At 62.8% G+C, this 23,784-nt stretch overlaps 2 protein-coding genes across 7 annotated transcripts; one reads left to right on the top strand and one right to left on the bottom strand.

Moving 5' to 3' along the window:
• Positions 1–355: 355 nt before the first annotated feature.
• CABLES2 (Cdk5 and Abl enzyme substrate 2) lies at positions 356–15,959 on the top strand. Of its 5 annotated transcripts, none has more exons than XM_089897164.1 (10): positions 356–2,398; positions 9,412–9,483; positions 9,579–9,671; positions 10,770–10,847; positions 11,428–11,536; positions 11,838–11,949; positions 12,332–12,435; positions 12,620–12,726; positions 13,363–13,567; positions 13,701–15,959. In XM_089897164.1, the coding sequence occupies exons 1-10, from the start codon at positions 1,893–1,895 to the stop codon at positions 13,839–13,841; spliced, it is 1,527 nt and encodes a 508-aa protein (XP_089753290.1). In that variant the 5' UTR covers positions 356–1,892; the 3' UTR covers positions 13,842–15,959. The 5 variants fall into 5 exon arrangements, 4 of the variants coding, with proteins under 4 accessions (XP_089753290.1, XP_089753291.1, XP_089753289.1 ...); XM_089897165.1 differs by having other exon boundaries at positions 11,784–11,949; positions 14,489–15,959; XM_089897163.1 differs by having other exon boundaries at positions 11,784–11,949.
• Positions 15,960–16,094: 135 nt separating this feature from the next.
• RPS21 (ribosomal protein S21) lies at positions 16,095–17,460 on the bottom strand. 2 transcript variants are annotated; one of them, XM_022597647.3, is made up of 6 exons: positions 17,333–17,457; positions 17,051–17,113; positions 16,872–16,935; positions 16,655–16,726; positions 16,238–16,293; positions 16,095–16,158 (listed from the first exon to the last, which is right to left on the bottom strand). In XM_022597647.3, the coding sequence occupies exons 2-6, from the start codon at positions 17,098–17,100 to the stop codon at positions 16,149–16,151; spliced, it is 252 nt and encodes an 83-aa protein (XP_022453355.1). In that variant the 5' UTR covers positions 17,101–17,113; positions 17,333–17,457; the 3' UTR covers positions 16,095–16,148. The 2 variants fall into 2 exon arrangements, with proteins under 2 accessions (XP_022453355.1, XP_089753274.1); XM_089897148.1 differs by lacking the exon at positions 16,095–16,158 and having other exon boundaries at positions 16,234–16,293; positions 17,333–17,460.
• Between the last annotated feature and the right edge of the window lie 6,324 nt (positions 17,461–23,784).

Here is a 23,784-nt window from a genome sequence, read left to right as displayed (position 1 = left end):
CCCCGCCCCGCCCCCACCCCTGCTGTGCACAGGCAGCCCTTCCTGGACAGTGCCCCCTCCTCCCACCAACTCCACTAGCATCCTGGACACAAGGGGCTGCGAGCCTGGCCGCCCATTCCTGACGGGGCATGGAGCTCTGAGCAGTGGTCTCGGGCGCCCCCTCGTGGAGTCCCACAAACGGGTGCTGGGCAGTGAAGGCGCAGGAAGGATGACGGCAGCACCTGGAAGCGGGGGTGGGGGGCGGAGGGGGCGCCGGTCCCAGGGCACCCGGAGAATAAAGTGTAATGAAGGATGGCGTGTGCAGCTGGCAGGGTCGGGGGTCATCTGGGCTTCCACCTGCCTGGGCAGGTGACGCAAGAGGCTCTTGAATGTGCCCAGGGATGGGAAGTCACTCCCTTTCTGAAGGGCAGGATCAAAACCAGCCCCATCTGCAGAGCATAACAGGGACCAGGGCAACCTCTGGGGAGGGCTGTGGGAACACAACAGGGGATGTCCGCCAGGCCCCACACAGAGCCCCTCCACATTCTGGGTCCCTGGTCCACTGGCCTGTGAGCCATCTGCACCGCCACAGGGCACACAGGGCAGCTCACCCAGGCTTCCACCCGACACAGAACCTGGAAGAAGACCACGCCCACTCCCCCCGCCCCCACCGTGTCCCTGCGGCACCACCGAAGTTTAACGTAATGCCAATTGGCACAGGAGAAAAGTCTACAGGGCCCAGCTCCATTATCAGGCAGCAGACAGCATGGTTTTGGAGCTGAGGGCCAATAACCAAATAACAGCCCTCCATCGCTTCATCCTCCCACCGCCCCTTTTCATTTTCCTCATCTGACATCCGCTTAACTATTAGCTACCAGTTTGGCAGCCCGCCCCCGCCCCAACCTGCCAGGGTCCTCCTACTGGTAACAGCTGGCCAGCAGGGCCAGGCCCTGGGGCCCTGATCCACGATGATGATACCGGCCTCCCGCTCGCTAGGAGGCGCTCTGCAGGCCAGGGCTGTGTCTGCCCCGCCCCCCAACACCTGCACGGAGGAGAGAAATGCGTGTGCCGTGTATGGTTCCACGGAGGAGCATTCACAGCTGCATGGACAAACCACACGGCAAGTGCCGGTCTCCAACCGCCGGGAAGCCCCAGCGCTGGTGACAGCCCCGGGCTGAGCCCACTCAACCCTGACCATACGCTGAGGTGGAAATCAGCGTCCCCCACCTGAAGGATAAGTAAGCCCACAGGCACACAGCTGGACAGAGCAGGCCCGTGGCACAGAGGTGGCTGCAGGACCCTGTCCCCCAAGACACAGGTGGGCTCCTGGGGGCTCCAGAAGGCAGCACCTGAGCATGAAGCCACCGGCTCTGAAGTTGGGGGTCCCAGTACAGAAAAGGAAACAGACCTGGCACCCCCGCCCCCAGACTCAAGGTCGCTTTGCTGCTGACGGCCATGCAGGACTCTGTCTGGGGCTGAAGGCCCAGCACCGCCCGCCTGCCTGCCACCCCAGGCAGGTGCCTTCTCCCCTCGGACTCGCGGTGTCGTCTTCAGTCACTGGGGGAGGTCAGGGGGCACCGCTGGCCATTCCTGGGGCTCCCGAGGGTGGTACAGCTCCAGCGCCCGCACGTGAGACCCCCGCCCCCGCAAAGACACACACCCCAAGAGGGGAAGTGCGCTGGAGCCTAAAGACGAGGCTTTAAGAACGCTGACCACGAACGCGACAGCCCAGCAAGTGGAACAGAGCACTGGCGCCCCGGGGCCGCGACTTCCGAGTCAGGGACTCGAACCCGCGGTACCTCCACCGCTCGCCCAGAGCCAGGCCTCGCGGCTTCTCCCGGCTCCCCCTTGGCCGCCTCGGAACCCACTCTAGGACCCAAGGGAGCCGCTCCCCCCCCGCCCCGCGCTGGCCAATGGGCGGGCGTGACGGCGATGTATTTGCATACGGGTGCGCCCCGGCCAATGGGCGGCGGGCGCGGGCGCATGCGCGAGCTGGAGGGCGGTGGCGGGCGGGCGGCGGGCTCAGTCGGAGGATGGCCGCGGCTGCGGCGGGTGGTTCTCCGGGTCAGTCCCCCGGCCCTGCTGCCCGGGCCGCGCCGCAGGCGCTGCGGCGGCGAGGGGATTCGCGGCGCCGCCAGGCCGCGCTCTTCTTTCTCAACAACATCTCCCTGGACGGGCGGCCCCCGAGCCTGGGCCCGGGCGGCGAGAAGCCCCCGCCGCCGCCGCCGCCCACCGAGGCCCGCGAGCCGCCCGCGCCGCCGCCGCCACCGCCGCCGCCGCCGCCCGCGCCCCCCGCCGGCCTGCCCCTGCCCGGACCCGCGGGCCGGGCCTCGGCGCCCCAGGGCCTGCTCAGCCCCGCGCCCGCGCCCGCCGGCTTGGGCCTCGGCCTGAGCCTGGGTTTGGACGGGCAGCGCCAGAGGTGAGTGTGGCCCGGGTCACCTGGGGCCTGGGGGGCGGCGGGGTGGCCTGGGGCTGGGTCACCGCGGAGATCGGGGTCACCTGGCGGAGTCACCCAGGACTCAGGGTTGGAGGCAGTGGAGTCGCCCAGGCAAGGAGTTGAGGTGGCCTGGGGGCCTGACAGCCCGGGACACAGGGTCGGGGTGACCTGGGGGCCATCAGCACAGTGAGCAGGGTGGCAGGTGGCCCTGGGCTGGCTCAGCTCATAATGTGGGGTTGAGGTGACCTACAGAAGATCAGGGTCAGCTCGTGCCACAGGGTTTGAGTGACCTGTCAGCGTAGGACTTGGAGACCGGGAGGTGACCCTGATCCCCTGTGAGCCCCAGACACCAGTTGGGGTGTCCTGGGCCCTGTCAGTGAGGGACAGAGGGTTGGGGTGTCCTGCGCCTTGCCAGCCCCAGAAGGGAGTCTTGGCTGGGCCCCACCATCCTAAGATGTCAGAGTCGGGAGTCATCTGCAAGCTGTCAACTCCCTGGACACGGATGTTAGGGTCTCCTCGGGCCCCGTGAGTCCCCAGACTTAAGGGTCATGGTCCCCTTAATTCTGCCACCCCTGAATACGGGGTCAGGGTCCTCTCAATCTTGTCAGTCCCCTGAACATGAGTCTGGGGTTCCCTCAGCCCTTATCAGCCCCCAGACACAGAGCCCTGTCAGCTCCAGACACACACCCCTCCCCAGCCCACTGTTACCAGTCCTGCTGACACAGGGACTCACAAACACCCCCTCTGGGTTCCCCTTCGTTCTCTAAACTGGGTGACCCCCTCCACAGTACAGGACCATCTTCCCTGTACTGTGACATCTAGCCCCAGAGTCTCCCACACCAGGCCAGACGTCCCAGCCCCCCATCCCACAGCTACTGGTCACTGGAGGCCCCCCATTACCCCTGCCTCCTTTGTCCACTCTGAGCTCAGGGCCCCTGGGCCTGTCACATCCCAGGTCGCAGGCACTCCCCCTGCCCTGATTTCATTTCTAGGAGCGCCTCAGCCCATCTCAGGGCCACCCCCACCCCTGAGCTCTGCTCCTCTAGTCTGTGCCCCCTGCCCCAAAGCCTGCTTTCCTTAGCCGGCAGACTCTCCAACGGAGTGGTCCTGTCTCCTGGCAGCCATCAGCCCGAGGACAGTCCTCCCTTCACGCCAGGTCCCATTCGAGTCACTCCGACACGCCAGGGCAGAGTGGCAGGGACGTCCGCTGTGTGAGGCCTCGAGGGTCCCGCTCACCTACAGCCAGGCCTGCGCTGTGCCCTCCTCTCCCGGTCCCGCAGCCCTGTGTGTGGTGCTGGGCAGGCCGTGTGTCATTCAGCAAACAGTTCAGGCGCCCTGGTTGGGGGCCAGGCCCTCCCTGTGAACCCGACAGGCCAGCAGCCTGGCCCACGAAGCTGTTCGAATGGGAGGATGCAATGAAGCGCCTGTAACCAGGAGCCCTGCCTGGCGATGGGCTTGATGGCGCTTGCGCCGCTTCTGAAGAGTGTGTGCAGGGGCCCAAGCTCTGGAGGACACAGAACAGGCTGGGATGTGGCACAAGTCAGGTGCCCTTCGGTGTTCCCGCTGCACCCTCCATGGTCCCTGTGTCCCTCCTCCCCTGGCCTGGCCTGTGCAAGGAGCCCTCTCCTGCCCCTCCCTCCCACTTGGCCTTCAAATCCCTGTTCAGATGTCGCAGGGCCGCACCTGCCCACCCAGACTCTGTCCCTCCTCGGTTTCTGCTGCCGAGCACAGGGCCCAGCCCTTGGGTCTGAGAGTCACTGACCCTCCCCTGACAGATGGCAGGCTCCTAGGGTGGGCACTGTCCATTTCCCTCTGTGCTCCCTGGGCCCAGAGGCAGGGCTGCAGGTAGTCGCTGCTAAGTAGCAAAGGGGGCTGCCAGCTATAGGCTGTGGACTTCGAGGGTAAGTTGTTCTGGGGAATGGAGAGAATCCTGAGGGTCTTTTCCCAAAGTCTGTGTCATGAGTGTGGTGGTCTGACCCAGGCTTTGGGGACAGACCTGGTTGGAATTCCAGCTCCACCTCTCAGGAGCTCTGTGACTCAGAGCAGGTGGCACAGCCTCTCTGAGCCTCAGTTTGCTTCTCTGTGAGATGGGTTTGTGTTAGGTACTACCTGCCGGAGGGGCTGTTGTGAGGTCTGCTGGGTGGCCAGGGCTCAGCGAGGGTGGCGGTGGCCCGGCCCGGGGAGTGAGGACTTGTGTTACATCCCGGTTGCCCAGGGTGTGCTCACAGCTCAGCCCACGGTGGGGAGTTTGTGTTTCATGCTCAGGGCACAGTCTGGTGCGGCTGTTGCTGCCAAGCCAGTGAGCGACTCATCAGGATCCTTACCTTCCTCCCTAGAACTTTGCTTTCATTTCGACACCACAGTCACCTAGCGCTTACCCAGTTTCTGGGCTTCTCCGGATGGGTCAGACACAGGCTTGCAGGTCCTCTTCCTGCCCCACCAGACCGCTGCGCCCTCCTCTGTCATGTTGGCCCTCCTCTCTCCAGGGGGGGCTTGGAGGCTTCAGGCAGCAGCAGGGTTTCCTCTCACAGTCCTGGAAGTTACAGCCTGAGTCAGGGCGTGGGCAGGGCCTTGCTCCTGGGAGGGCTCGGGGGTAAGGTTCCCCCAGATGTCCTGGGCTTGTGGCCACAGCCCTGCAGTCTCTGACTCCGTCCTCACACAGCTTCTCCTTGGTGTCTCTGTCATCACCTGGCGTTTCTCTCTGCTTGTAAGGACACCCTGACCCAGCTGGTCATCGGGTCAGGACCCAGCCTAACGGCTTCACCTTAACTTGGTCACACCTGTGAAGACCCTATTGCAGCTGTGCTCGTAGTCACAGGTGACAGGGGTGAGGACTTCGCATATTTTGGGGACATTGTTCAACCCCCAGCAGTCGTCATTAGTCGTTAGTCCAGGGCACTAACACGGGGGAAGGTGAGCCGGGGTCGTGGCCGGGTTAGCTGGGAGCAGAAACCCTTGCGATTCTGAAGCGCTTGCGCAGGGTTGGCTCCGAGGAAGGGCCTGGGATTTGAGCTGCCGTCTTAGCCAGGAGCCACCTAGCGCTCTGGAGGCTGCCGAGCGCCTGTCCAAATTAATGCGATTTCGGTGGAGTGTCTGGCAGTCTGTTCACATCACTGATTTGGGGGTTTCTTGCTCTCCAGCTGGAAAACGGCTGGAGGTGGTCACCGAGGTTGGAGCCTAGAGGGGGTCCAGAGGCCTTGCTGAGATGGAGGCCGGCCCAGGACCACATGTGGGTCCTGTCACCCGGGGAAGCTGGCAGGGATTTGGTGAGACAGGGTACCTAGGGAGACCCACTCACTCAACAAGGATGCACGACGGCCTGTGATATGCCAGGCCCCGTGCTCAGGCCCGGGTGAAGTGGTGGGCCGGCCGGACAGGACCCCTGCCCACACTCTCCTGGCAGGGGAGGGTTCAGTGTCGTCGTGCTGGCCCCTGTCAGCAGCCTGCCCGTTCTCAGACCGGCTGAGCCCACGCACAGCAGCCCCTGCGCGTGGCCCCTGGCTCGGACTGAGTGGTCTCCCAACTAGGCAGGAGCCCTTCTCTTCTCAGCTGGGCCGTTTTTTCAGTTACAAAGTGAAGGAGTTTATCAGACAGTGGAAACAACGTCTAAAAAGTGGCGATTTCTCTTCATGCCTGTCTCAGGGGGAAGGCGAGTATGGGTCACCGGTTTGTAAAGGGGCAGCTGTGAAAGTGAGCCAGTGGGGTGGTCGCCTGTGCCATCTTGACAGCCTCCCCTGTGCCCCCGACCCCATCTTCCCTACAGAGTCCAGCGCAGGCGGCCTCGGGCCAGTCGCCGCCATGTGGGGGACGCCATCCCGTGTGCCTTGGACGGCTTAGCCGCGAGGGCCTCCTGGCTCCCTGGGACTTGCATTTGCCCAGACGTCGGGGAGTGGGAGAGTGTTAGCTGAGGCGGCAGGAGCCCAGACTTTGTTCTTTGTAGTTTGTTTGTAGCACTTTTTAAACAGAGGAGTAACGGGCGTACAGGGAGAGGCGCGCACATCCTGACCACCGACCAGCAGGACCCAGGGCGCGGCACCGCCTGTCCCCGCTCAGGTCCTCAGCCGGGCCCTGCACACACCGCTTCCAGGGGCCTGCTCCCAATGGGGTCCACGGCGGGATTGCTCCCAGTGGGGGTCGTTTTGGGTAGAGCTGCTGGAACGTTCCTGTCGTGCCTACAGGCCCGGGCCGGCATGTGGTCAGCGTTGGGATTCTGAGCCGTTTCCAGAGCGGCAAGCGCTTAGGGGTGCCGTCCTCCCAGGGCCACGTGGGAGACCGTGGAGGTCCCGCCTCGGGACTCCTGAGAGGCTGCCTCCTTGGTCGACCGGCCAGCAGTGGGTTTGGAAAGGGCGCCGCCTACGGAAGGGGTCGGGCGCCAGTCCCCGTCCTGGGACGAGCGAGCCCGCGGCTGCCTGGCGGCCCCCGGAGGGTCCCCATCCCAGCGGGGCTCTCAGCCTCCCTCGGGCCGCGGGGCCAGCTCCTCTGGGGTGGGAGGTGGGTAGTGGGGGGCTCGAAAGCAACAGCCCCTCACTTGGCCAGCCTGGTCTGTGCTCAGAATTCAGGGTACCCTCGTCAGCGTCGTCCCTGTCTCTGGACCCAAACCCAAATAGCATCACACGGACACAGGCCGAGTTCAGGAAAGGAGCCCTGAGAGCACGGAGCAGCCTTGATTCCAGCTCCCCCAACGCGGTCAGGAGGGCGGCACGGGGGCAGGTGGCAGAATCCAGGGGCAGAGGCAGCGCCGGGGGGCAGGACGCAGCTCCCAGCCCCTAACTCCCGCCAGCTCTGTGCCTCAGTTTCACCACCTGTACGCTGAGGGCTGTGAGGATTGAGTTTACGTATAAAATGCTTACAGAGAAGAAAATGTAGAAGAAACCCACAAAGACAGAGATGCACGAAACCAGCTGGGATCAGGTGTTGACGCTCAGTGGGATGAGAGAGGTCTCCTGGAGCACGCTGGGCCAGAGCTCAGGCAGCCCGGGAGCGTGGGTGCTGACTGTGCCCCCGGGCTGGCCCCCAAGGGCCTATGGCTGCCTCCGTGGAGACTGCCGCTGGCCTCTGGGCCCTGTAAGCGAGGTCCCAGGCGTGCAGGAGCCATCGGGCCTCACCTGGGAAATTACCTGAGGAAGCAAGCCTGAGAAAGCCACGCGGGACTGCTGCCCAGGACCTCTGAGCCCAGCCCCGCGGGGCAGGACACGCACACCTGTCTGGGGCGTTCCCGTCTCCACCAGGCCGGCTTCGCTTCCTGGCACGGGTCCTGCACGTCCACCTGCAGTGGGGCGCCCTCTCAGGGCAGGGCCTGCCTCATCGCCCACTGTGGGGCCGGTGCTCACCAGCCCCTACCCCAGGCCTCCTTGGTTGCTGGGTGTCTGCCTGACGTGCCCGTCCTGCTGCCCCCTTCCCACCTAGCCTGACCCGGGAGAGATGTCCTGACCGTGCCAGGCGTCGTCTGGACGCCAGGGGTCCTGCCAGGGGGAGGGTCCCGTGAGATGCTGCAAGGAAGGCGGCATCAGGGCAGGCTGCAGCTTCCGGGAGCGGCTCAGCAGCGAGGCTCAGCCTCTTAGGAAATGGCTGCTGTTGACACCTGGGCCCTGGGCACCTGCCCAGCCCAGGCTGAGTGTGAGACCCGGGTTCCTCCATCTCGTAAACCACGGTGACCTGAGCCCCAGGAGGAGTGGGGCAGCAGAGCCCGGCTTCTTGGCTTTGTCCTGAGCGGTCCCTGCTGGTGGCCTTGGTGGCAAGAACCTGGGTGTGTGACCTTGATCTGAGGGTGCAGCCTGCGCAGGGTTTCTGGGCCCAGTGCCAGGTGGGAGGCTGCCCTCCCGAGCTCCCTGTGTGCTGGGTGCTGGTAAGGCCCCCTCCTGGGATGGTTTTAAACCAGACCAAACACCCGGTTTGTCTCTGGGACAACCCCAGCACTATGAGCACCTCAGAGGGCTGGGGGCAGCCCCCTGGGGTCAGCACCTCATCGGGCAGCCGGTCTTTGGTTCCCTTTTGTGGTCACCGGCACACACTCCTCCCCGACCACCCAGCACGTCTGGGGGTCTCTGGCCTTCAGCCTCAGGCCTGACCTAAGGCCATTTGTGTCCCCTCCCGAGGAGTCACTGAGGCCATCTCCCCAGCCCAGGGGGCCTCCTGACCACACAGCCACACGTCTGGGTTCAGACTCCCCTCTGTGTGGGTCTAATAGAAGCGCTTTCCTCCCTGTCCCTGGGCAGGGCTTTGCTCTGGGAAGAGTTCTGGCCGCCAGGCCTGGATGATGCTGAGGCGGGGCTGCGGGTTGTTGCGTTTCTGGCTCCTTTATGCTCCCAGGGGTGAGCTGAGAGGCAGGAGGCAAGGGCGGGGGAGCACCGCAAGCTCAGCACGCCCACTGGCCCACTGTGCTTCCGGCGACAGGCCCAAGCAGACACCTCCCTGACGTGCATACCAGGACTGCTGCTGCCCCGGGGAGGGGGAGGGCCACGTGTGAACTGAGCCTCAAGTCAAGGGGGACGTAGCCACAGGAAGATCTGGAGAAAGAAGGTTCCAGACCGAGGGAACAGCCCCTGCCAGGGCCCTGAGCCCGGGGGCGGGGGCTGGTGCAGGGAGGGCGGCCCAGCCGAGGGGGAGAGGCTTCTAGGTGTCCTGGGCCGGGGCAGCACTACACGCTGAGGTGGGCGGGAGGGGGTCAGCAGGACGTGTGTTTGTCACGGTGGCAGAGCCACCGCGGGACCCTGTCCAGCCCCACCATGCCCCCTTCCCGGGACCCCTGGCTGAGCTCTGAGAGGCGGTGGGCAGACCAGGGCCCGGCCAGCCATCCCTCCCGGTGCCATGTCCCCCTCAGGTTCTTCTGGCCTTGGGTGGCCATGCCCAACACTCAGACGTCACCGCAGACCTGCTTCTGGCCCATGGCCTGGGGGCCCCATCGGGGCCTGAGAAGCAGGCTGGGCCTCTGGGAGGAGGGCGCATGAGGCAGCCTCTGGACAGTACCCTGAGGCCCTGCCGTGTCCTCTTTACAGAAGGCGCGTAGGCTCCCAGCGCTGCTCGCTCGAGTTTCTGGAAGACACGGTGGGATGTGCCTCGGTTCAAAGGTAAGGAGCCCCGCCTGCCGCTTGCACCCCCGTCCTTTCTCCTGGGGCCAGAGAGGCTCCCAGGAGGGGAAGAGTGACCTCCTTTTCACCTGCAGAACCAAACATACATCTGGATCCCCAAGACACAAAGGCCTGAAGAAGACGCACTTCATCAAGAATATGAGGCAGTACGACACCAAGAACAGCAGGTGTCAGCGTGTGCCAGCCCAGCCCCAGCCCCGTGGCTGCCCACCGGGTCCTCCCTCGTGCCTGCTGGGATCCGGGGTCCTGCCCTTGTCAGCAACCATTTCTTCCTTCAGCGCGCTAAGGAATTGCTCGCCCACACGGCCCAGCCCATGTCCCTTCGGAAGTGGACCCTCTCCCCATCCCACCCTCTTCCCTCCGTATTCACCAAACGCTGGGGTCCTCAGCACGTCCGGGCGAGGAGCCACCCGGCCACCGCAGCCTTGAGTAGAAGTCTAAAGCACAGGGATGCTGGAAACACAGTGGGAACAGGCAGAGCGGTGGGCTGTGTCCGGGGGAGAAGGGAACACAGAGGGCATCTGGCTTCCCTGAACAGGGCTGCAGAGTGATAGCCAGTGCCCAGCACAGCCCTCCGAGGCCCTACATCTGTAGAAGCCCCGTCCCTCATGCCCCGTGTCCCTCACGCTCTGCCCTCCTGGCCTTGAGGCCATCGTCCTGACCCAAAGCGTCTCCAGACCGTTCCCCTTCCTGCTGGAGGCCGTGCCCAGGCACCTACCAGGCAGCTCTGGTCGGGCAGTGCTGCGTCTTCCCTGCGGTGGCTGTAGCTCGGACAGTCCTGGAACCCCAGCGTGGTCCCCAGCATGACGGGCTTGGCCCAGGAGCAGGCCCCCGGCAGACTGAGCGCCGGGCTGGTTTCAGTGGACCCTTGGTGCCCAGGGTCCCAGCCAGGGAAGGGGGTCTTCCACCGTCGTCCTCCCTGCTGAACTGGGGCCGGGCTGGGCAGAGCCATGCCCAGAGGAAGGAAAGGCCATCCTCCCTGCTGTGTGCCCCACGCAGCGGCCCCTCTCGGGCCACTTTGTCTCGGAACATGGAACTGGGCGCTTTCTGATGCCGTGAGGCTCCTGCCCTGCTGGGATGCCCGAGGATGGGCTTCCCCGACCAGCAGACACCAGCCCCGAGCTGCCTCTGGTGTCCGCACAGCCTGGCTTCTCTCGTATGAACCGCCATCCCAGGCGTCCCCCGATGCCTGGGGCAGTTCCCATCTGAGTCTAGGCAGGAAGGGAAACGCCTGCCGCCCTGCCCTGACCCCGTCCTTCCCACAGGATCGTGCTCATCTGCGCCAAGCGGTCCCTGTGTGCGGCCTTCTCGGTCCTGCCCTATGGAGAAGGCCTGCGTGTCAGGTGAGCTGCTGGTCCCCACCGGCCGGGGGCTCCACACCGTCTCAGCCTCACACGGGGCCAGCAGACCAGCTTCTGCCGAAGCTGCTTGAGAGCTCGAAGGCCGTTTGGGTCCTGGTCCTCGGGGAGGGGCGCGTCCGCACCGTTATCCCGTTTGAGCTGCTAAACGTCGGTGCCTGGGATGTTCCTCCTGGCGGGATACTGCTGTGCATCCCGTGACCAGTCCAGGCAGCTGTGCCCAGCGTATAGCCCCGGGAAGAGGGAGATGGCTGTCAGGGTGGGGGCGCAGCGGGACCTGGTGCCCGAGGGTGTGGCTGCAGGTGGAGGGTGCACCCCTGAGAAGTGACTTGAGGTGAAGCCGAGGCCGGCCCACCACCAGGGAGATTGAACAGGAAGGGCCTGGGACCAGGAAGGAGCTGAGACAGAGACGGCTCTCATAGCGGGAGTCCTCGTGACCCCTGCTGAGGCTGCTACAGGGCCTCGAGGGTGTGGAGGTGGGGCGCTGTGGGCCCCTGGGGCTCAGCTCCCGCCTGCGCAAGGTCGGGGGCGGGGCCGGCAGCTCTGTCCGTCCCGTGTGTTGCAGTGACCTGAGGGTGGACAGCCAGAAGCAGAGGCATCCGTCCTGCGGCGTTTCCGTGTCTTCCGAGATGGTTTTCCAGTTGGAAGGCGTCGAGCTGGGGGCGGATGGAAAGGTAGGAGCAGACGCCCAAACAGGCCGGTCGCCTTGTGGGGGCCTGGTGACGATGGGAGGTTGGGGCCCCCGAGGCAGGGAGGAGCTCCGGCTGCAGATCCCAGATGAGGGGCGGGGCGTTCTGGAACCTGCAAGCGGGGAGCAGCGTCAGCCCTGGGCGGCGGGAGCTGCAGCGGTCAGGAGGGACCTGGCTGGACCTCTGGTCCTGGACGGGGCGGCGGGGCTAAGCCCGATGCACTGCCTGCCAGGTTGTGTCTTACGCCAAGTTCCTGTACCCCACCAACGCCCTGGTCACGCTCAAGCCGGACAGCCACGGCCCGCCACCTCAGCCCCGGCCCAGTGCCCCCCGCGCTCTGCTGGGGCCCAGATGCAAGCCCATCCCGCCCAGGGCAGCGCCAGCTGGCTCGGAACTAGGTAGCCCAAGGGCCCTGACTGGGAGCAGGGCAGGTGCCCCGGTGCATCCCATCCAAGCCCACAGTCCTCAGCCCAAGCCTGGGGAGCGGGTCCTCCGCAGCCTCTTAGGAGGGGGGCCCCCAGAGCGCACGCCCTGTGCTGCCCCTGAGCCCAGCCGCAGAGAACCTGCACCCACCGATGGCTCTGGGCGGGGGCCCCTCCTCATCAGGACGTCCTCCCCGACCCCGGCCCCCGAGGAGGGGGACCACACCTGGAGCCCCTGACCCCGCTCTCCTTGTCCCACGATGATGCCCTCAGCACAGCTGCTGCCTGGCACTAGGCTGGGGTTGGCCAAGCCACTCACCGGGGCTTGTGGTGGGTCAGGGCTGCCCTCTGCTCGCAGGGGCCGACGCGGGGGATGCCCTGGAGTACAACCCCGACCTCCTGGATGACCCTCAGTGGCCCTGCGGCAAGCACAAGCGCGTCCTCATCTTCGCGTCCTACATGGTAGGGGCGCCGCCCAGGGCTGGGCTGTGGGCCGGCACCGGGGACGGGGGCAGCTACGCGCCCTGGGCCCAGCCTCACCCACGTCTTGGCACTGTTCTCGCGGGCCCGGGGCCTCACGGTTGCAGGCCCAGGTGGCGTGCAGACGCCCCTGGGGCTGCATGGGGACGGTCCTTATCCATCGCAGACCACAGTGATAGAGTACGTGAAGCCCTCCGACCTCAAGAAGGACATGAATGAGACCTTCAGGGAGAAGTTCCCGCACATCAAGCTGACGCTGAGCAAAATCAGGAGGTGAGGAGGGCCGAGGAGGCATCCTCAAGCCCGCTGCCCGACAGGGCCTTTCGCATGCTGCCGCCAGGCCGGGTCTACGTAGATTCCTGAGCTTGAGAAAGGGACGCGCCCCTCCTCAGCCCCCTCCCGCCATCCAGCCAGGCCAGTGCCAGCAGCTCCCCTGCCGCCTCCTTGGTCAGGTGCCCTCGGTGCTTCTCATACCTGCCCACACCTGCAGGGCTCCTCCTCACTGGTGCCCACAGCCCCTGAGCCGGGCCCTGTGACCGTCCCCACTTGATAGATGACGAGGTTGAGGCCCCACAGCTAGAGGTCCAGACTCTGCCTCAGCACGGCCGCACCTCAGGGCCTTTGCACCGACCTTCCCTCCCCACACGGCCCCCTCACTGCCACAGGAGCACGGGGACTCTGTCCTCCGGGGGGTCCCCTTGAGGACAGTTGGGTGCCGCGGGCCCAGCCGAGGGCCAAGTGGAGACCAAGACCAGCCTGCTGCCCGCCCACCAAGACGTGGGCCCTAGCGCCGGGCCACAGCCTCTGGGAGGAAATGGCGCTTTTCTGGTGGCCCAAAGGCACACCCCTCAAGCAGGGACGTGGGCGCTTCCTGGCCCCAAAGCCCTTGGCTCCCGTGTAAACCCGCAGTTTGAAACGCGAGATGTGGAACCTGTCTGAGGAGTGCGGTCTGGAGCCCGTGACGGTGTCCATGGCCTATGTGTACTTCGAGAAGCTGGTCCTGCAGGGCAAGGTCAACAAGCAGAACCGCAAGCTGTGCGCGGGTGCCTGCGTGCTGCTGGCCGCCAAGATCAGCAGCGACCTCCGCAAGAACGACGTGAAGCAGCTCATCGATGTGAGTATGCACGTCCCTATCCCCCCGCTCCCGGCTGCGGGAGGCGGGACCACCCCCGACGCCCAGACCCAGCCACCTGGCCGGGAACCGGAGGAGGGGCCGCAGCTCAACCCCTCTCTCTTCTTCAACACAGAAGTTAGAAGAAAAGTTTCGGTTCAACAGACGGGATCTGATTGGGTTTGAGTTCACGGTGCTCGTGGCCCTGGAACTTGCTCTCTACCTTCCCGAGAACCAGGTGTTACCTCATTACCGACGCCTCACGCAGCAGTTCTAGCGTGGCCCGGCCCCTGTGGGCGCTCCTGGCACGTCGTGGGCCGGCGGGCGCATTTCCAGGCACTGGGTGTGGACGCGCGGCCCTCGCCGGCTGGTGCCACCGCTCCCCCACGCCCTGGCTTCCCTGGAGGGACATGGCTTCCATTCCAAAGCACACCACACCACCGCGGTATTTCGGAGAGCCCTGCTTGCGTTACTCCGTGAACAAAATGTGGGGCTTTGTTGTTTCTTTTTTTCCTGTGCCTGGTCTGGCACCAGGACTTAATGATGCGCGGTGGTGGATCCTGACTTCACAGCTTTTCTCCTCTTCGCATCACCCAGCCTTCTGCTACCATCGTAGCCACTGCACTAGTGTCTCGTGGAGATCTGGGTCTCCAGACCTCACTGCACGCGCTGGATTGCCAGCGTTAACCTGTTGGGCATTAATCTCAGCTGTTTGGGGTTTTCGGACGTGGAGAGCGCACTGTGGAATCCCCACTCCCCCCCTCGGCCCGGCTCCTTCCCAGCCCAGCACAGCCCCCTCGGGGGGTGTGCACCCACCTACCCACATCCACACACACAGCTCTGGCGTCAGCCTAAGCCAAGGATAGCAGACCCCTGGTTGGTTTTAGTCTCATTTTTTTACTCTCAGACTTCTGTTCTTCCAAGGTCACATCACTGTGAAGTCCCGACGCCCTGTTGGGGGTCACACACCCCAGCAGGCCTCTGGGCACAGAACTAGCCCATCCCACGCAAGGATCCGTCTCACCGGGAAGACCCCCCCCTTGCCCACGACACTGGGGACCTTCAGGATGACTGGATTGCTGGTTCTTGATCTTCCTACGCAATATTGTGGAGAAACCGTGTTTACTGTCGTGTAGGATTTGGTTCTTTGGGTCTTTTTTCCTGAGGGAACAGAAACTGGTTAAACGGCGTGTGCTGAAGTTGTGACTTGAACCACACCTGAGCCTCCAGCGGGGAGGAGACTGACCACTTCACAGCCCTGCCTCCCTGCAAGGGTCGGGCCAGCGTTCTTCCTCCTGGCAGGAAGTGGGAGCCGCCTGGGCCAGAGGAGCCGCCACACCAAGCCAACCCCAAAGGCCGGTCGTTGTCCTGGGCAGGTGTGTGCCCGGCACGCCAGCTTCTCTACGCTACACGTGGCCCAGTTCATCCACTTGCTGCCCCACCAGAAACACTGAAGACCGCGGGCTGGAGCTTCTCCTTCACGGGTCAGCTGCTCTCAGAAAGGACCGTGTTGGCTGTCCCATAAGCCTGTCACTGGAGGGGCTCCGGGACAGTCCCACCCTGCATCCTACGCGTGTGCACTGGTGCTTTTGCAGAACAGAGGCCAGCCCTCATCAGAGCGCTCAACCACCAGCAACTTGAGACCCCAGCAGGGGTGCAGGACGGCGGCTCCCGCCCTGCTGGCTGCTGTTCCTGCTTCCTCAGTCAGTCGCTTGGGCTAAGGGAGGAGAGGGGGACAACTGCAGGATGGAGCGTGAAGCCCGAGTCTGTATTCTGACCTTATTTATTGAGGAGTGCCTCTTCCCCGTCTTCCCCAAGGTGGCTCCCAAACCTGACGTGCACCAAGGAGGGCTTGAAGGATGAAGCTGCTAGGCCCCAGGCAACTCTTCTGCAAGGTGACCTGTCCAGCCAACACAGCGTCTCAAGGACACTCCTGTTACAGGCACTGCAGGGGACCGACTTACAAAATGTACGTCCTGGTTTACAATTCAGCCTTGAGGAACACATCTTCCTGGAAATGTCTATACAGATGTCAGAATGGCTGATACAGTAACTTTACCTGTTCATGTAGTGAGAATGTCATTCACCAAACCCGTCTGTAAGCTTCCCTTGAGTGCACTGCGTCCTTTTTAATGTCAACAGCTGCCACTGTGTGGTACTCAAGTGAAGCCAGTATTTAAGGCATTAAACTCCAGCCCAAAATGTCACCGCCTAGAACCAGCCCAAACATCTGTATCCAAGGGCCTGGGGCCACGCCCTCAGTGCCTAGGAGGCGCTGTGGACTTAAATGAGCGCTTAAGTGGCCATCTGACCTCACTGTCTAGTCAAGTGTCATGGATCTGTTTGCAAAAAGTCATGTATTTGTGCTTTAAGTAAAATTTGGTTTTGCAATGTGTCATAGGCTGCCCTTCAGCCGGCCGGCCCCTTCCAATCACAGCAAAACGCCAGCCCGGACCCTCCAGAGCACAGAGGAGCCCTCCCTCCACCCCCCCCCCCCCCCCCGCCCAAAGCACAGAAGTGAAACAACAGATAGGTTTTCACTCTTTATTTATAACACACGTTCCACATCCAGGATCCTCTCCAGTCAGAAGTTCCTGGAACAAAAGGAAGAACTTTAAAACCTGGTCTCCAAAGACATCCTGGGCCTCTGTGCCCAAACCCCAGTCCTCTTACTTTGAGACAATGCCGTCAGCCTTGGCCAGTCGGAGAATGGAGTCATCTGACTCGCCCTAGGGGAGAACGCACATTGGGACCAGGCACCCTGCTGGCCAGAGGTCCAGCCACACTGCCGTCCAAACCGACCAAGGGTAGACACGCTAACATCAGGCAGACCCCTGACGGTACAGGGGTCAGACCCCTGGGGCGGGAAGGAGCTGTGATAACTGGGAAGCTCCAAGGTCATGGCCTGCCTGTTTTCTCAGGGTGGGCCCCGAGCACCCTTTTCCACCCCCAGGAAGCGGCTGGCAGCCAGCCCAGTCCAGTGCGGCACGCTGCAGTCTCTTCTGCCAACGAACCTGCTCAGGGTGGGAGCAGGGAGGGAGACGCCACTCCGGTTCAAAGGCCCGCCGAGCGAGGCCGGGGATCACTCACCATCCTGCGAATGGCCCCGCAGATGGCATAGGTTTTAAACTGGCCGTTGAACCTGCCTGTCACCTTGTCAACCTATGAACCGAGAATCGAGAATGGGGGTCACAAAGAGGTGCACCCAAACGCCTTCGGGTCTAAACCTGGGGTTTGGAAATCGACGTGAGGCCCGCCCAGACCTCGCCCCTCCCCAGGGGACAAGCCGTCCCGCCGCCCGGCTCACCTCGGCCACGTTCATCTGGATGGACGCGTGGTCCTTGGCGCCTATGATGCGGTTGCTGGCAGAGCTGCGGGGGGAGCGCAGTGAGCGGGGACGGGGCTTGGCGAGCGAGGGGCAGGGAGAGGGCTCGGCGGCCGGTGGCGGCGGCGGGGGATGCAGGGACCGGGTCGGAAGATGCTCACCATTTCCGCGGCACGTACAGGTCCACGAACTCGCCGGCGTCGTTCTGCATGTTGAGGGAGCGTCTGTGGAGCCCCCCGCAGCGCCGTGAGGACGGGCCGTGTCCGCGCGCTCGGGTCCGTCCCCGCCCCGCACCGACCCGGGCTCCGGGCCGCCACCCCGCCCAGGCCCCGACCCACGCACGCCCGAGTCCGTCCCCGCCCCGCACCGACCCGCCCCAGGCCCCCGCGCCGCCACCCAGCCCGTACCCCGGCCCCGACCCCGACCGCGGCCGCGAGACCTACCTGGTGGCACCACAACGAGCGCGAGTGCAGAGAGGAAGGGCCTTCTCCCCCGGCAGTGCTATTAGCGGGTGGGGCGGGGCCTTGGCGAGTACTTCCGGGTCCCGCACGCCCCCGCGACTCTACGCAGAGAGCAAGGCCGGCCGCTCTGACGCACTTCTGCTTCCGGCGGGTGAGAGCCTCCTGACGTCTGGCGACCGCAAGGGGGCCGAGGCCGCGCCTCGAGGGCGAGTCGCCGTGCTGGGCGGGTGGCCGGCGCGGACTCGCGAGGGCGCCCGCGGGCGGGTCCCCGCAGCGGTGGGCTGCGCCCAGGGCGGGCGCTTCCCGTCGCCGGGACCGCCCGGTGCCCGCGGCCGCTCAGTCAGGACCTGCGGACCCGGGGGGCGAGGGCGGGGGCCGGGGGCCCTGGAACGGGCCGCGCTCGTCAGCACGTGAGAGCTGCGGACCGGAGCGCTTACCCCGGAGACAAGCCGGGCATCACGAACGTGGACGCAGGAGGGGCGCCGTTGGTTCTAAGAGCGAAGAGTGGGGAGAGCCCCTGGGGTCTTGAGGGAGGAGCTGCAGGGCTGGGGTGGGGGGCGCCCTCCCAGGCCGTGGAAGACAACCCCTCGGGAAACCAGTGCCTGAGCGGGGAAGGAGCTCGGCCAAGCCTCGTGGCAGAACCAGGTCGAGCCCCCCCAGCCCTTCCCTCGCCCTGCACCATCCGGTCCCTGCCCGGGACCCCTCCCCCCACATCACGCCCACTCCATCCTCCACGGAGCAGTCTCTCCTGGTGCTAAGGGTCCGTTAAGGAAGAAAATAGAAAAACTCCAGCCTGCAGAGCTGACTTCCCAGGGTCCCCCGCCCTGCGTTCCTGGGGGCGTGCCCTGCAGCCTCGACTGAAACATCCTCCTGGGCTTCATCTCGCGGAGGAGAGGGAAGGCCCCTCGTGGGTGGACTCCAGACCCTGCGCACTTGGCCTCCGCCTGCTGCCCGGGCTGAGCCTGGCCGTGGACTCTCCGAAGTCCAAATGCCCCTTTGCTTGACACGCCCTCCCCATCCTCCCAGTCTGGGCTCCCAGCTCACTTCTCAGGGCTGTGTCGGCTCACCCTGTGGTAACTTGCAAATGCTCCCCATCAGCTTGGCCAAACGGTGCCCCATTTGAGTCACTGCCAACTTCTGTGCGGCTCTGGGAGGGTTTAACATCTGGGCCTGGTGGGGGCCGAGGCCACCAGTTCCCTCGTACCCGGAAACCAGTGTTCGTGCGGGCAGTGTGTCTGCTGTTGCTTCCGCTGGGCGCCAGCAGCTGGGCATCAGGAGTGAGTCACCAAGGCCAGCGCCCTGTAGGAAGGTCACACTCCATGTTCATGCCAGCCGTGAGAGGTGTGTGCTTTTTCCAGGACCCCCAGCACGTGCACAGACATTACGTGTTTATGTTTGTGGTTGTGATACCGACCAGGGTTCTTGGCCTTCCCTAATCAATAGAAATTGATAAGAAGCCAGACAAGAAATTCAGGCAAGGCTTTATCGGGGCTCCTGCTGCAGCAGGGGGGAGCGGAAACATGTAACAGGTTCCCTTGCTAGCTCCCCAGGGGAGTCGAGCTGGTTTCTTATATGGGGTGAGGATAGGGGCAGGTCCAGGGCTCGGGCCAGAGGGGTGGCTTAGGTGGTCTGCCCACCCCTTAGGTGGTGGGGTGTGCAGGGTGCATGCGCAGGACCCTGCTTTTGCTCCATGTACCCTGTTCTTGCTCCCAGCTCTTTAAAAGTGGCAGCTGGGTTTTTGGTCTTTTTGTATCTTTCTGTCCATAGTTTGCCTCCAGTGTGCATGTATGTTGCTATTTTTCATCCCATACAGTTTTTTTGTACAATGTTGTGTAGCTCAAGGAGACATTTGTCCAGGTGCAAGCCCTGCAGCAAAGGGTCCTAGGTGCCAGTCTGTCTCATTTGGGGGTCTGCACAGCTGGCCTGCCTGTCTGTGTCAGTGTGTGGGTCAGTCCAGCTAGGCCTGGTCATCAAGAGATTGTCTCTGGGGCTTCCCTGGTGGCGCAGTGGTTGGGGGTCCGCCTGCCGGTGCAGGGGATGCGGGTTCGTGCCCCGGTCCGGGAGGATCCCGCATGTCGTGGAGCGGCTGGGCCCGTGAGCCATGGCCGCTGGGCCTGCACGTCCGGAGCCTGTGCACCGCGGCACGGGGTCCACAACAGTGAGAGGCCTGCGTACTGCAAAAAAAAAAAAAAAAAAAAAAAACAGATTGTCTCTGTAGCTGAGAGGCAGGAGACGGAGACAGCTAGAGCCCCGGAGCACCAAAAAGGTGATGAGGACCGTTTAAGAAGGAAATGACTGTCTTTTCAACAAGTGTGCTGGGAAAACTGGGTCTCCACATGCAAAAGAATGAAGCCGGACCCTTACCTCACACCAATTGCAAAAATTAACTCAAAATGGATCAAGTACATAAACACAATACGTAAAACTATAAAACTCTTAGAAGAAAACATAGGACACAACCTTCATGATACTGGGTTTGGCAATGATTTCTTGCATATGAGACCAAAGGCACGGGCAGCAGCAACAACAACCAAAAAAAATTGGACTTCATGAAAAATTAAAGTTGTGCATCAAAAAGACACCATTGGGGGACTTCCCTGGTGGCACAGTGGTTAAGAATCTGCCTGCCAATGCAGGGGACACGGGTTCGAGCCCTGGTCCGCGAAGATCCCACATGCCATGGAGCAGCTAAGCCCATGAGCAGCAACTACTGAAGCCCACGTGCCACAACTACTGAAGCCCGTGTGCCTAGAGCCCACGCTCCTCAACAAGAGAAGCCACCACAGTGAGAATCCCACACACCATAACAAAGAGTAGACCCCGCTCACCACAACTAGAGAAAAGCCCGTGCACAGCAACAAAGACCCAGTGCAGCCAAAAATAAATAAATTCATTAAAAAAAAAAGAGAGAGATGCCATCAGGACTTCCCTGGCGGTCCAGTGGTTAAGACTCTGCACTTCCAATGCAGGGGGTACAGGTTTGGGGAACTAAGATCCCACGTGCCTCGTGGCATGGCCCCCCAAAATTTTTTTAAATAAAATTTTCTTAAAAAGACACCATCAACAGAGTAAAAAGGCAACCCAAAGATGGGAGAAAATATTTGCAAATCATACATCTGATAAGGGATTAATATTAAGAATATAGAGAGAACTCCTAAAACTAATCAACAACAACCACCGAATTCAAAAATGGGCAAAGGGTCCCTGGTGGCGCAGTGGTTGAGAGTCCGCCTGCCGATGCTGCCGATACAGGGGACGCGGGTTTGTGCCCCGGTCCGGGAAGATCCCACATGCCGCAGAGCGGCTGGGCCCGTGAGCCGTGGCCGCTGAGCCTGGGCGTCCGGAGCCTGTGCTCCGCAACGGGAGAGGCCACAACAGTGAGAGGCCCGCGTGCCGCAAAAAAAAAACCCCAAACATTTAAGACTATAGGTCACGCACGCATGCACACACATGGGCACACACACAAGACATCACAGTCTCATCTTCCCCGAGGTGGGATCCCAAGGCCAAGATGTTCAAAAGGAAGCCCTGTGACCCCACCCTCAGGCCCGTGAAATCTGGATGAGCCCACCCCACCTTTAAGAAACCCTGCTGTCTGAAGTCTCAGGTCCCACAGACAGAGGAGCCAGTGGTCCCTGAAGGGAGCCTACGTGGGCCTTCCATCAGCAGGGCCTCCTGGCATCTGAAGTGGCCGAGGGCAGCTACTCAGGCTGGAGGCCGACAGAGGTCAGAAACCTGGGGAGAGGTGTCGCCACATCCCACTTGTACTCTCCCCAGCAGCCACTACGGGGCGCCCAAGAGCTGCACCTGACCCTGCAGGCAGCCCTGCGAGGGGCCCAAGGGCAGAGGCTCACCTGTCCACTCTCTGCCCACTTTCCTGCCGGCTGAAGGGGGCTGGCCACCTCCCTCAGGCCCCTGGCCCCTTGCCCCTTGCCCGAGGGATGACTTGTTTACTGAGCTTCCTGTGGGGTCTCCAGGTTGGAAAAGGGCCAGAGGCTGGGTGGGATGAAGGGATTGGGGATGGGAGGACCTGGCACTTGAAGACACTGTCCTGAGCCCTTTTTGCAGCTCCCGGGGCAGCTCCCAGGGGCTCAGAGAAGCGGCTCTTCAGCAGGATGGTCCCCATCAGGATCCCCGAGCACTTCCAGGTCTACAGAGCATACACCTGTTACTGCCCGCTGCACCCCCAAGTGCTCTAGATCGCCCTGGCTTCCAGTTCCCATCAGTATGGCAGGCTGACTTTGCACCCTCCCTCTGCCTCGTAGCTGTATGACAGGTAGCTTAGCTGTCTCCTCCTCCTCCTGGCTTTAAAGTAGGGACAGCGGTAAGAGCACCACACTGGTGGGTTAACACATAGGCGGTGCTCAGAGTGGATGTGGCATTCAGGAGGCCCTCAGCATCCCCATCGTCACGATCAACATCACTGCCACCTTCTTCATCACCGCTATCACCATCATTATTATGCTGTGACCCCAGGTCCCACGGCTATAGATTTGAACCCTGGGCTGACGACTCCAGCAGCTGCACTGTCACCACCCCAGTGTCACACGGGTCCTCACTCAGGCCGCCCAGCTGGGTGACAGCGGCTATAGTGGTGTTGGATGGTGTCCGTGTGCAGCATCCACTGCCCATCCCCCAGCACCATCCTGGGAGCCCACCTCACAGACAGGTAAGCGAGGCTCTCAGCCTTCCTGGGGCGCCTCCCTCCTCCTCCCAGAGTGGCTGCTTCTGGGCCGGGTGGGGCCAGGTCAGCCTGAAATGTATTGTGTGTAGAAGGGAACCAGCCCCAAAACCAGGAAGCCCTCCTTCCGGGCCTGGGTGCGGGCCAGAGTGAGCTGCAGCTCAGGGCCAAGGGACAGGCTTCTCCCTGTGCAGACCCGGCCAGGAGCTGTGACCCCTGGCCCTTCCTGCCTGCCCTCTTCTCTCAGGAGAAGGCCCAGCTCACGACAGAGTTCCTGCCTCAGAGGGGCTCCCAGGGGCCGAGGAGCATGCAGGCTCCCACCCAGCAGGTCCCGGTGCCACCGCCCCCAGCCGTGATTCCAGACCATCCTCTGGCCTCAGGGAGATAGGCAGATGCGGGCCCTCTCCAGTCTCCGTGAGGCTCAAGGGAGGTCACAGCCAGCGTGCAGCCCCAGCACGTGGGCCCAGCCTCGGTGACCTGGGCTGTGGGGCCTTGAGCATCGTTACTCACAGGCTGTCAGAGCCTGGGGGAGCCTGAGAGTGTCTGGCCAGTGTCACGTTCTCTTCTGTTTTACTTTCTTTTGTCATTCTATTCTATTTATTTTAGCACATGAGATTTTTTCATTGAGGTATAACCTACACGTGGTAGGGAACACAAACCCTGAGCTTCCACCCCCTGGGCTTTTTGTTTTTGTTTTTGTTTCTTACGGTTCGCAGGCCTCTCACTGTTGTGGCCTCTCCCGTTGCGGAGCACAGGCTCCAGATGCGCAGGCTCAGCGGCCATGGCTCACGGGCCCAGCCACTCCGCGGCACGTGGGATCCTCCTGGACCGGGGCACGAACCTGTGTCCCCTGCATCGGCAGGCGGACTCTCAACCACTGCGCCACCAGGGAAGCCCCTGTTTTTGTTTTTGTTTTCCCCCTGGGTTTTTATATCCATGTTCCCCCAAGCAGTCAGGCCATGCTGCTGACTGCGCTGGCATTGGGGCAGGTCTGGGTGGCTCCTGGGAGGCCCTCGCGGGCCCATTCCCCGGTTACAGGCGCAGGCGCTCTGGAGGCGGAGTGGGGGGCCGGGCCGGGCTCCCGGATCCCGGCTGACACCCAGCGGAGAGGACTCTGAGGTCAGAGACACCCAAGAACGTCCATCTTCTGGCCCCATCCCTCCAGTGGGGCCGGGCTACAAGGACTGAGCCAAGGACAGGAAAGGAGGCACTTCCGCCCCAGGCACGCACACAGCGTCCAGCTGGCTCATCCTAGTGGACATGCTGCGGGCTCAGCATGCTGGCCACAGGCCACGATGTTCCAGCCAAGCCGGTGGAGTTTCAGGTTCAAAGCAAGCAGGCTGCAGAGAGCAGGCAGCAAGGCCCACCTTTACCCCCCGGGCCAGGCCTGCCGGGGGCGGACACCGGGGTCTGGCTCCAGGCTGACCTCTGTCCTGGGCCCCGCCATCCTGAAGGGGCAGCACGGTGATTAAGGCAAAGACCTGGGAACTGGGCAGGCCTGTTTTCTAGTGCCAACCCCCCGGCCCCAGCCCCTCTCCTTTTTTTTTTTTTTTAAAGATTTTTTGATGTGGACCATTTTTAAAGTATTTACTGAATTTGTTACAATATTGCTTCTGTTTTATGTTTTGGTTTTTGGCCATTAGACATGTGGGATCTTAGCTCCCTGACCAGGGATCGAACCTGCACCCCTTGCATTGGAAGGTGAAATCTTAACCACTGGACCGCCAGGGAAGTCCCCCCTCTCCTTTCTCAG

The sequence above is a fragment of the Delphinapterus leucas genome, chromosome 15 (assembly GCF_059928025.1).
Source record: "Delphinapterus leucas isolate spDelLeu-1000000601 "Yukka" chromosome 15, BTC_Dleu_Yukka2, whole genome shotgun sequence".
Taxonomy (NCBI): Eukaryota; Metazoa; Chordata; class Mammalia; order Artiodactyla; family Monodontidae; genus Delphinapterus; species Delphinapterus leucas.
Note: the sequence above shows the minus strand (reverse complement) of the source record. Positions and strands in the feature narration are given on the sequence as shown.